The sequence below is a fragment of the Melospiza melodia genome, chromosome 5 (genome assembly GCF_035770615.1).
Source record: "Melospiza melodia melodia isolate bMelMel2 chromosome 5, bMelMel2.pri, whole genome shotgun sequence".
NCBI lineage: Eukaryota > Metazoa > Chordata > Aves > Passeriformes > Passerellidae > Melospiza > Melospiza melodia.
In genome coordinates, this window is record NC_086198.1 from 27,397,220 (window position 1) to 27,409,177 (window position 11,958).

Genomic DNA, 11,958 nt, shown 5'->3' on the forward strand with positions numbered 1-11,958 from the left:
TTGTGCAAGTACCAGTCCAGCTACAATTTGAGTATATGCTACCAGCTAGAAATTCAACCATGTTTTTGAAAAGAATTGCAACTTCTAATAGGGAAGCCTAACTTCCCATTTCATTTCAGTTTTGGAAGCTCTCTAAGACAAACTGACATTTGCTGTTAACAACAAACACACACACAAAGATCCAGCTACCAGGAAACGTGGGGCTGCCTGATAGAGCAGAGCAGTGACACAGCACTCTGCCCATGCTGCTGGAGAATGTGGGAGCTGCACCATGGAAAGGGTGCTGGGGTCCAGCCCTCTCCCCATGGGGGTGCAGTACAAACCACACCTGAAACCCTCTCAGCTCAGAAACTAGGGTAACAGTCACCTACATACATACTTCACAGGCCCAATGCCTACATGTGACAAATAATGCTTACAGGTAGGTACTGGCAGACAATTATCCCCAAACAGATGCCACTGGTAATGTAATTCCCTCTATTGTCACAGTTCAGTTTGTCTAGGAAAAAAATCCACCTACTTTACTAAGCCCAACATTGTGGTATTTCTTCTCCATTATTTTCTTCACTGGTTCCTCCTCCTTGAAAGTAATGAAGCAAAATCCACGCCTCTTGTTAGTTTTGTTGTCCATGGGGAGCTCTATGGATTCGACCTGGTGGAAGACAGTGATTTTACCTTTTATCCTGCCATTCATGTCACTGCAAAATCCTTCTAACAGGTCATACTGTTACTGAAATTACTTAGATTTGAATATGACAATATGACAAATACAGAGTCCAAGTTCTCTGTACCTACAGCACATGGGACTTCCCAGGCAAACAGTAGTTAAAGTCTTTAGTCCAGAGTAAACTATCTGTAAGTTTGGAACAGGGCACATATTTAGCAGCCAAGCTGCCTGAACAGTTATGACCTGAAGCTGGCACCATCTGATAACCAATAGGGGAGCAGCAGCTGTAGCAAGCTCATACAAGACCAGCTTTTAAAAACTTCAGTGATACTTAGCTTGTCTGCACCACCAAAAACTGGGGACAGAGACTACACAGTTGTACAGAATTTAGGCAAAACTGTCTCAATCTGTGCTACAGGAGATGAGCTGGGGGGCTGAAGAGCATCTCACTGACCAAAGCATCCTGCTCTAAACACTGCCTCCCTCTCCGATTTATCCCAGCTCCCCCTTCCATCAAACCAGGCTGCTCAACTCAGAGCCTGTAACTGAACATCAACATTCTGACCACTAACACACATGGAACTACCATGGCCATAAAGCTTACATTAGCTTTACATTAGCATCCATGTAGCTGCACATGGGGAATGTTTTCTATTAATACATTTGTGAAGACAGAACAGGTTCCACAAATAAAAGCAGTTTGTTTCACCACATACCTCACCAAAAGCTCCAAAGTATTCCCGGATTTTCTCCTCAGGTGTGTCTGGAGATAAGCCCCCAACAAAAATCTTTTTAACAGGTTCTTTTGTTTTCATGGCTTTAGCTCTTTTTGGATCAATGACCTTTCCATTCAGCTTGTGTTCTTTCTGGTCCATGACCTGAGGATAATTAAAACAGAGTTTTACACAGTTCAAGCTAAATATTTCACTGATGTTTTGAGTAAGGCCAAAATTGATTCAATTTCAATACTTGGATCACACCATTAAGTTGTTGCACAAAAACAAATTCTGTGATTTTTGATCACTATCCACTGACAGTTCTGACAACTGGAACCATTTATTAACCAGCAGAAGCAAGAGTGTAACACCTCTCAAAAAGTACTCTTCTCATCCTCAAACCTTATGAAGTAAAAAATCTGTACTTTAGATATCACAAAGGTCACGAGGTGAAAACATTTCTGTGTGCTGCATCCACAGCATTTTAGAAAAGCTAACAACTAATTTTTGCTTGGACAGAGCTTAAATGTATCAAAGCTATTGGCCGTACTCTAGGGATTCATGGTGCAGCTCTGGATTGTAGCAGAGCTGTACTACAGAAGTCCTACAGTACAGCTATAGGACCAGAAGTTCTTTGCAATTGCTGCTTTCACAGCAGCAGGCAGCAGACATTTATACACAGCATTTTTCAAGTGCCCAGGTCCAGTGGCTTGCAGAACCTGTAAATGCCCAAATCCATACATACCTCAGGAATCACTGCTGGTCCTGGACACAGCATCATGAGTAAGATGGTTCATAAAAGAAAGCATTTTCACAAGCACATGAAACATACTGCACCCCTGAATCATCTTTAGCAGGAGATGCAAGAACAACGCCTACAGTCACCCTAGTGAGTGCTTTATCTCTGACACCTGAATTTGAACATGTTTCAGTACTTTAATCCTACCTTATCCACGCTCTCTGACTCTTTGAAGAGCACAAAGCCGAAGCCTCTCGATCTCCCAGTGATGGGGTCCAACTTGAGAGTGCAGTCCACAACTTCACCAAACTTGGAGAAGTAGTCCTTCAGATCCTTCTTCGTGGTGTCCCAGCTAAGGCCACCAATGAACATTTTCCTGTTAAGGCAAGTTGGTCAATCTGTAAATGTGTGTTACCCAAAATCCTGCACTGCCAAGCTTTATGAGCCCAATACCCTAATGCATGGAGCTAGGAGGATTTTATCAGTCATAGCACTACACACACGGGCCTGCACTTTGTGACAACTTGCTTAAGTGAGTCTGGCCAGGACAGATAAAGATTTTCACATAAACAAACATTTTTCACTGTCTTCTCCTGCAGCTGCTTACTCTGCTGTCCCAAGAAACCACTAGTAGTAGTGACAAAAAGATAATTTACTACTCCTTCACATCCCCATCACACGTTCAATTCCATCCAGTTATCTGTGGAGCCTCCACAAACTGAAACACACGCAGGCAGATTAGATTTGTAAGGAAGTGTGGTTAAAACAGAAGCATTTATCTACCAGTCTGGACTGGACATATGCCCAAATTAATAAATTAAAATAAATTTAGTCAAGTCCCCTTCCCCAGAAAGCCATTATGAAAAAGCAAAGTATTGGATGGTCAGAAGTTCTTTCCTCACAAAAACTTTATATAAACACCTGGCATAATCCATTACCATCAAGAGAATGTCATTCCAGTATTTCTACAGCACCAGTGCTGCTGGGCAGATATGAATTATGTGTACAGCACATAATTCATAACCTGTATTTTCAAAAGCACACTGGAAGCTTAGAATCAAATCATGATCATCCCAGCATGTTAGTAAGGCATAAAACCCCAAAATTTTAAAAGATGAAAAATCAAGCCAGTATACCCACAAATGAAACATTCCAGGTTATTAGGCATAGGGCTTAGGAACCCATTCAAAAGAGGATTTGATTTGAGATGATCTCTTCTAATACTGATAAAGAAGATTTTACTTTGAGCTGTAACCAAAAAATATAATCCATGATGATCTATAAAAGCACTTTCTACAAAGCTTAGCCTGTCTTCACTTAGCTTGTCCTAACTTATTTCACAATCAGACACAGTTATCAGAAAACCTGAAAAACCACTGTCTCATGTTTCCAACCCTTCCACTTCCCACGCACAAACATTGCTGCCAATCATGCGAAAGAGCACTGTACCTCCACAGCTCAAACTGCCTCAAATCAAAAGCTGCTCCTTTGAAGTAGCTCTGCTGACTTAGCTGTGCTCTCACAGAATTAACAAGAGCATTCCATTTCTGACAAAATCCATACCGATGAGGGGTTCGGGAGCTTCAGATGTTTTTATAGCAAGTGCCCAATTCTGTCAAGAAGGAGCACCAATTCCCCATCCCTTTATCTACTTTTCCAGTTAGTTCCAGATCCCCCTTCAACCAAGCACCAACAGCCCCTTCTATCAGCTGTGACTTCTTACTGTCCTCATGGACGAAAGGGCCCACCAGGTAAACCAGCAGCCTCACCCCAGCACAGGCAGTACAGCAAAGGAGCTTTCTGCCCTTTGCTCACCCATCATTAAGGCCCTTAGCTTGTCTGCTGTTCTGTGGAGGGCTCCTGTGTTTCTGACACAGGAGGGGTAGGGGTGCTCCAGCAGCTACTACTGAACTGACACTTGCTACACAAAGCACCTGCCTCCATGTGAACATGCAGACCCTGCTCTGTACTCCTAAGGACAGGCACACCAAGAACCACGAGCTCGAAACCAAGAGCCTTGGCAGGTTTTCCATCTCTCCACGCAGGAACTGCACCTCTGAGCCCACTCACAGAGCAGCAAACCACGGCTGCTCCTACATCAACCACTGCTCCAAGGGACACTGAGCTCAGGGCTACACCACAAACATGAGCACAATTCAGGAGCAGGGGCACAGCGCTGCCAAAAGCTTGTAAAATTCACACATTTCCTAGCCCACAGTATGGCTGGTCTAAGCCACATCAGCACATACAGCTTCCCAAAATAAGTTACCAGAAGTGCACTGGGAAAGCTTTCAAACCTTAGCTGAACAAGGTATCTCAGATCGGCTTTTTGCCCTTTACTACCAGAAGTGTTGTCAAAAAACTTTATTTCCTGTATAGCATGAAGAATTGATAGGTCAAAAAGACTGAACCAGACTACGAGTCAATGTGTGATACCTGTAATCACTGCCCATTGTCACTGCACGGCTTAGAGACCACTTTTTCTAAGCTCTCTTGCCTCAAAAGAACCTGAGTTTGCACATGAAAACCCTTTAATTGCTATGTATTCAAGGGTAACAAGTAAAACAAACACACAAACGCCAAAGGCATTTACAGCTGTTAAGAACAGCTGAAAAGTAACAAAACCATTTTAATTTCTGCAAATCCCAGCAAAATACTCAAAAAAGGATTCCTGCTCTCTCTTTCTCTCTCTCTGCATTATCCCAGATTATTTATATCTCTCTCTCAGCAACACCCCAGGTTATTACTGAAGGAGGAAGACAGGAAGGTTTTGCAGCAGGAATCAGCAGGACACAGCAGTAAGCACTCCTTTATCCAGGTTATTTTCTGCCTTGACCAAAAACAGACCTGCAGCTCGAGTTTCACGGCCCGACAGGAGACAGCAGAGTGCAACAGCCTGTCCTGTCGCTGGATTTATTGCACACAAATTTCACTGGCAATACAGAGGGACACTGCCCCAGGCAGAGACCCTATAAAGATTAAAAGCTGTATTTACTCGCCATACAACAGAGTAATAGAACATGCTGAGGTGGAAGGGACCTATCAGAATCATCAAGTCCAACTCCCAGCCCTGCACAGGACACCCCAAGAGTCACACCATGTGCCTGAGAACATTTTCCAAGCGCTTCTGGAACTCTGTCAGACTTGGTGCTGTAACCACTTCCCTGTTCTATTGCCCAACCGCCCTCTAGGTGAAAAACCTTTTCCTGGTGCATAACCTGAACCTCCCCCGGCTCAGCTTCCTGCCTTTTCAACTCCTACTTCTCAAGTTAGGACACCACCTAACATAATCCTCCCGACAAGTTCCGAAGAAGCAGGGACATGTTTTAGGCTGGGAAGAAGTCCCGGTGCCTCTGACACTCAGCTAACACTCAGTAATGTTTGCAGCACAGGGCAACACTGCAACTGCAACCAGCGCATTCGGCTACACCGAGTTCCTGTCCGCACGCACGCACCGCACTTTAACTCACAGAAAAGGCATCGTTAAAAAGGAAAATAAGTAAAAGCGGCCTGCAGTGCGAGGCACATCGCACCGTTCGCACATCGCGGGACCAGACACCGCCCCCGCCGCTCGGCCCGTGACGTCGCCGAGGCGCCAAGTAAACAAACAGGGCAGCGAGCGGGGCCGGGGGCGCCGCGCCCCGCCCGGGACCGCAACCCGCCCCCGCCGCTCACCCCTCGTCCTCCTCGTTCTTGCTGGCGTCGATCTTGGCTCCCTCCGACTCGACCCCGCCGCCGCCGCCGCCTCCCCCATCGGTGCTCCCCGCCCCCGCCTGCCCCTCAGGCTGCTCCGCCGGCTCCGCCGCGCTGCCCCCGGCGCCAGCCGCTACCGCCGCCGAGTCCAGAGCGAACTGCTGATCCGACATGGCGCCGCCGCCGCCCCGCACCGGCCACCTCCGGTGCCGCCGCCTCCCCGCCGAGGCCCCGGCCCCGCTGGCGGCCCCGGCCGAGCGCGCCGATCCCTCCTCCTCTCGCTCCCTGTTTTTAATGGCGCCGCCACCGACCCAACCTAAAATGGCGGCCGGAAGGAGCGCGGCGGGCGGACACGTGACACCGCCCCCGGGAGCCGTGAGGGAGCGCGGGGGGAGCTCGGCGCGGGCCCGGGAGCAGCCGGGGCCCGTGGGGCCGATATAGACACTCACGGAATCGATAGGGCTGGGCTGGGCCTCTGGAGATCGTACAGTTCAACCCCCCGCCCAAGGCAGGGCCACAGGAACAGGTCGGGGAGAGTTTGGAATGGCTCCAGAGAGGGAGACTCAACCTCCCTGGGCAGCTGTTCCAGTGGTCTGCCACCCTCCACGTAAGAAGTCCTTCCTCATAGTGAAGTGGAACTTGTGTTTTAGTTTGTGGTCATTACTCCTTGTCCTGTCACTGGGCAGCACTGAAAATCACCATCCTCTTGGCACCTGCCTTTGAGATATTGATGTGCATGGTGAGATCCCCTTCAGCCTTCTCCAGACCAAACAGGCCCAGCTCCCACAGTCTCTCCTCATGAGAGAGAAGCTCCAGCCCCCATCATCTTTGTGGCCCTTCAGTGGAGCCTCTGAGGGAGCCCCTGGCCTTTCTTGTGCTGAGCCCAGACCTGCACACCGTACTCCAGCTGCACTTCACTAGCACGGAGTGCAAGGATTACAGATTGAAGTAAAACTTAGATCTTAGTGGGGTTTTGCATGTTAAACCCCTGGAGCAATGAAGCCATGCTCTTGTGGCACAAGTCTCCCTCAGCTGCTGTGGAGGGCAGTGCTGGATCCAGCTACATTCCCGAATGCAGTGTAGGAACTCACACACTGTTGTGGCTTCTTGCTGATTCTTCAGTTTGTAGTCAGTGACATCAGTGAGTTTTAACAAGCAAGGTTTAATTTGATGCTTGACTAGGTATTTGTGCTGAAAAACATCAAATCTTCAGGCAGACTGCTGAAATCCTTTTGCCTCAGACAAAACATGCTCCTTTACCCATCCCAACCACTCTAATCCAGAAATGTGCTGGGCTAATGCAGTGTTCCTTCTCCAGCATTCAGGCTTTTAGTTGTTGCTCGCTAGTGTGCACTAGATGGGAAACCTGTTCTCTGAAGGTGAGAAGATCCAGTACAGCACCCCACTTGTACAGAAAATAGTTGCTGATCTGAAGTTCAACAACTTGTAATCTTCCTGCTTGGAATTGGAATAGAAGTGGTGTGGGAAAGTAACTAAGCTACATTCTAGAATACTTGAGGTTTTAAGTGCTTGAGAAGCCTTGAAAAGCTCTAACTCCTAGAGTAGTGCCATCAGCATTGAAAAGGTGCTGCTATAGTTCTAGATCTCTCCTGAGATGTACCAAACTGGCAGCGTTGTGCCACAGACCATTCTCTCCTTGCAGCTGCAGAGGGCAAGACACAACTCTGCTCTGCCATCTTCCCACAGTGATGCAAATTCCAAGGAGAAAGAAGGGGGTGTATAGACCTGTTCTCACAGTAACCTTGATCTCCAGAGAGAGCTGGCCTTCTATCCAAGTAAAACTATAGTTACACCACTTAAAGGTGACAGCAAGACTCCACACTCACTTAAGTAAGCATTTATTAGAGAATCTTTTAACATGAAATTATACAAATAAAGTTTGTATAAACACAAGTCCACATTGTGTCATAACATGAATGGCAAAAAGAAAGTAAAAACCATAAAAGAAAACTAGTCGGCCGCTATGTACAGTTGGACACAGTTGTGTCATTCACTAAAAGTCTTTTACAAAATAGTCATTTCCTCTCACGAAGACCACCCTCCATTCACTCGTGATGCGTTGCAAGATGGCTTTTTGTCGCAGTATCTCTACCTAAAAAATCAAGACAAAATGCATGTCAGATCTGTGGCAGTTACTACAGGATTGTTAAAAGGTCCATTTTCATGAACTGCTTTAAGTCTTCTATATATTCCTTTCTTCACTGTTAAAGATCATATGCATATTTATTACCGTAACACAAGAGGTTTGTTTAGTTACCCATTAGTAATTTACTTTCCCAAATATCCAGCCCATGTAGGGTGCTGCTCCAAAACAGCAACCATCCAATTTAGACAAGCAAGCAGGCTCTGGATCACTTCTTTTCCATTGGAAACACTGCCAAAAGGCTTTCTGATTATTTGTTTATACAACTAAACGACTTATGTGCAACACAAGTCAGGTCACTTTAGTTCAGACAGTCCATATGCATATGATCTTTAATGTTTATCCAGATTTAAAAGTTCGTTTTGGTTTGCAGATTTCACTATTAGCTATAAAAAGAAAAAAGCAAGCATTAAAATCTTAAAGAATGCACATTTAAAATGAGGTTCCACAATTGAAATACAACACTAAACAGAAGACCAAATGATTAAGCTGTAAAGGCATTTATGTACTTTAACTCCTGTAAAAAACCATTTAAGTTAAAGACACTTAATCTCCAAAAAAGATTAAAAAAAGAAGCCAAAGTCTGAAGTTTTCCACTTTAATCTTTACGCTGGTACATGAAGTTGGAAGAGACCATACCACAGGACAGCGTTTTCTGGTGTATGCCTTGCGCTCTGCCTGCAACGTGCGACCCCAGAGATAGACGTGGTCAGGGTGACACACGGCCTGCAATGAAGTTCCCGCTGGCGGGTACAAACAAGGTATAATGTCAGAGTTAGAAGACAACATTCTTGTTTTCCTTAAGTTGTACCCATTTCAGTACTTTACCTGTTAATACTTCTAATAAGTTTAATTATTCCTCTAGATCACCTGGTACACAACGCAAACCAGAAAAACTCTTATGTTTTTCTGAAGTACTAAAGAAGATAAAGTCACACTTTTACAAAGTTAAAGATCTATAGACACGTAGGCAAAGCTGGTTTTAAAAAAAAAAAGTATTTTTTAAGTTACAAAAGCTTAATTAAAGGAAAAGTCATGCTAGGCAAGTTTTTACTCTTCGTTTGTCTATTGATCTTTAAATTAGATTAGGCATGGTCGGAGTGGAGCGTGCGCTCCTGTACACACCTGTTTGTCAGGTACTAGGTACTGCCTTAGTAGGGCTGGTAGTTGTTTTGGTGGTTGCCGCCGCCACGGGACGCCTTCCCATACGTGCTCTGTTGGCCTGCAGGGAGCATGTGGGGAAAAACAGAACCCACAGGCGTTAGCACCAGCCTCAGAGGGAAACTTCCCCCACAGCAGCACACCAAGGGATCCCATATTCAGAGCCATGGGCTGACCAAGAGCAGCGTTGCTCTTGTTATGGGAATGAGGGCAAAGGCACTTACCACTGTAATCTGTGTATCCCGGCCCATATCCGTAGTTGGGATAGTTGTACCCAGAGTAGTCGTAGCCTCCATAGCCACTGTAGCTCTGGTCACTGTAAGCGCTATTGTAATTCCCATAGCCTTGATCGTAATAGTTATTAAATCCTTGGTTCCAGTTTTGTCCCTGACCTGAAAACAAGCATAGCAAGTGTAAGTTTCAAAACTTACTTCACTCCTTTCCTGTGCCCCTTCATCTAACTTTCTGGATACCAGAATATTCAATTAGTAATTGCCTGAGCCCCAAGTGACACCACAGGATGAGCCTCGCAGCATGGTGTGATTTGTGTCTATTTGACCTTCAAGGACTGAGATGCATTAACCTCAATGTACCAGCTGATCCCTTCTGATCCATTTGAAGGTGCAGCAAAGTGGCCACCCCACGCCTTAGCAAACAGCTCCTAGTTTCCTGCCCTTGGGCCAATTAAGTGAATCCCTCTGAAGTGAAAGTGTAAGTGTGCTGGCTACACTGACCACTAAGGGTGCACAGAAGCACCCTACATGCACCCTGCCCCTTCACCACTTGAATGCAAGCAGATCAAGAAGAGATTCCTCAGCTTCAACAAGCAACCATATCCACCAAAACACCACTTACTCACAGGCTACTTTACACATTTGATTTAAATGAGATCTGCACACAACTTGCAACCTGGAATATCTACAAACACCAGAGTGTTTGGTAAGTGCTTAGATTAACAGAGCCACAGAAAATACTCACCCCGTCCACGCCCCCTTCCGCCTCCACGTCCACCAGAGGAATTGCTTTTCCCTCCTTTCTGCTGCTGCTGCTGCTGCCTGTACACCTCTTTGGGCTGTGCTACTTTGATTTCACACTGTAAGGAGAGAAATCCTTTAACTTACTAAGAAATCCAAGAGCATTCTGCAAGTCTCTTTCACAGAAGCCTACAGAGGTAGATTTCACATGCCAAGAACAAGAGTTGTCCTACCTTGCCTGAACCAATCTGGTGGTATCTGCTCTCTAGTAACTTCTTTACTGGCTCTTCATCTGTGTATGTGATAAAACAGAAGCCTCTCCTTTCATTCGTCTTTGTGTCCATGGGAAGTTCAATGTTTTCAATCTGAAATCAAAATGAATACAAACAATGCATGAAATCTGAAAGCAACCTTTTATGGCACCAGAACTATCTGGCAGTGCAGAATCTACAGACTACTTTTGACAGCTATAAATCAGACCATTACAGTTTTATGAAATCATTAACATATAGCTTCAACTATCTCTAGTTTTGACCAAGTCCCTTCTCACAAATTCTTTCGTAAGAGAGGCAAGACTACACTTGAGAATTAGAGATATTCTTATATAGTATACTATACCTCGCCAAAAGCACCAAAGTACTCCTTAATCTGTTCTTCAGAAGTATCTGGACTCAGCCCACCAACAAACACTTTTTTGGGTGGCTCCTTCCCTTTCAGCGCTTTTGCCCTTTTAGGATCTATTAACTTGCCATCCAGTTTGTGTTCCTTCAGTTCCAACACCTAAAAAGCAGACAAAGGAACAAAGTCTCAGACCGCCACAGCCACACCAGCTGGCTTCGTGCCCTGGGTCCGCAGGACAAGCACGCACCTTCTCCACGCTGGCAGCATCCTTGAAGAGCACGAACCCAAACCCCCTCGACCTTCCAGTGACCGGGTCTGTTTTGATCGTGCAATCCACAACCTCGCCAAAGCGCGAGAGATACTCTGTCAGGTCCTTTTTGCTGGTGTCCCAGCTGAGGCCTCCGATGAACATTTTCCTGGAGGGAAGGAAGCGGGGACGGGTTCGGGTAAGAGCGCCGGGAGAGCCCCCCCGGGCCCCACAGGCCGCCGCTGACGTCAGGGCCCCGCTCGGCCCCCCCGTCCGTGTCCCCGCCCCGCGGAAACTGGGTCACCGCCCGGGACACAAAGGCGGGCGCGGCCATGGAGCGGGAAGGGAAGGCCGCGCTGCCCCGGGCCCCCGAGCCGCCCCCCCGAGCCGCAGGGCGGGCGGCGGACATGGACGCGCGACTCCCCCGCACCTCCTCCCCCACCACGTCCCCGGCCCTACCCGTCGTCCTGCTGGTTCTTGCTCGCGTTGATCTTGGAGCCCTCGGCGAACTCCTCCTGGCCGCCGCTCATCTCGGTCGCGTCCTCCATGGCGGGGCGAGGGCGGCGGGGGTGCTCGTGCGAGCGGCGGAGACAGCGGAGACCTGCGCCCGGCAGAAAATGGCGGCGGAAGAGATCCGGGCACCGCCTGCGCCTCTTTTATATAGCCGCGCCGGCAGCCAATCAGCGCCGCCCTCCCGCCCGGCGCCGCAGCGCCCCCGGCGGCTCGCGGCGGGGCTGCAGCAGCCGCCCTGCGGCCGCCATCGCGCGGGCTGGGCCGGGCCGGTGCCGCGGCTCCGGGCGGGCACGGGCACCGCCGCACCGGGGACCGCGCTACGGGCGGGTGCCGGGCTCAGCGGGCCGGCCGGCGGTGGGTTGTAACGCGTAACCCAGAAACCCCGTTCCGCCGCCGCCGGCGGGGAGGGGCGGGGCAGGCGCCCCGTGGGCGGGCACAGCCGGCGCGGCGCTCCCCGCCGCCG

The 11,958-nt window shown here is 48.0% G+C and overlaps 2 protein-coding genes across 7 annotated transcripts in view; both read right to left on the reverse strand.

Moving 5' to 3' along the window:
- The window catches only part of HNRNPD (heterogeneous nuclear ribonucleoprotein D), an 8,989-nt gene extending 2,965 nt beyond the window's left edge, over positions 1 to 6,024 (reverse strand). For all 3 annotated transcript variants that reach the window (XR_010027768.1, XR_010027767.1, XM_063156658.1), the window contains exons 1-4: positions 5,798 to 6,024; positions 2,330 to 2,498; positions 1,384 to 1,545; positions 521 to 652 (exon numbers count right to left, since the gene is read on the reverse strand). Coding sequence is in view for 1 of the 3 variants with exons in the window: in XM_063156658.1 (XP_063012728.1) it covers positions 521 to 652; positions 1,384 to 1,545; positions 2,330 to 2,498; positions 5,798 to 5,988 (654 nt within the window). In the remaining 2 variants the exon portion in view is untranslated. The remainder of the gene's footprint in view (positions 1 to 520; positions 653 to 1,383; positions 1,546 to 2,329; positions 2,499 to 5,797) is intronic.
- Positions 6,025 to 7,658: 1,634 nt separating this feature from the next.
- On the reverse strand, positions 7,659 to 11,606 carry HNRNPDL (heterogeneous nuclear ribonucleoprotein D like). Of its 4 annotated transcripts, XR_010027769.1 has the most exons (9): positions 11,442 to 11,606; positions 10,983 to 11,151; positions 10,733 to 10,894; positions 10,348 to 10,479; positions 10,119 to 10,233; positions 9,365 to 9,532; positions 9,105 to 9,201; positions 8,619 to 8,722; positions 7,659 to 7,928 (listed from the first exon to the last, which is right to left on the reverse strand). XR_010027769.1 is itself a non-coding variant. In XM_063156660.1 (8 exons), exons 1-7 carry the CDS (start codon positions 11,528 to 11,530, stop codon positions 9,131 to 9,133), a joined length of 906 nt encoding a protein of 301 aa, XP_063012730.1. In that variant the 5' UTR covers positions 11,531 to 11,606; the 3' UTR covers positions 7,659 to 8,722; positions 9,105 to 9,130. The 4 variants fall into 4 exon arrangements, 2 of the variants coding, with proteins under 2 accessions (XP_063012730.1, XP_063012729.1); XR_010027770.1 differs by having other exon boundaries at positions 8,619 to 9,201; XM_063156660.1 differs by having other exon boundaries at positions 7,659 to 8,722.
- Between the last annotated feature and the right edge of the window lie 352 nt (positions 11,607 to 11,958).

Bases quoted from the DNA above. Each gene is read 5' to 3' on its own strand.
- HNRNPDL (XM_063156660.1), bottom strand. From the start codon at position 11,530: ATGGAGGACGCGACCGAGATGAGCGGCGGCCAGGAGGAGTTCGCCGAG. The intron at 11,152-11,441 runs GTAGGGCCGGGG...CCTTCCCTCCAG, and splicing joins AAGAACCAGCAGGACGACGG to GAAAATGTTCATCGGAGGCC. The intron at 10,480-10,732 runs GTATAGTATACT...TTTTGATTTCAG, and splicing joins ACTTTGGTGCTTTTGGCGAG to ATTGAAAACATTGAACTTCC.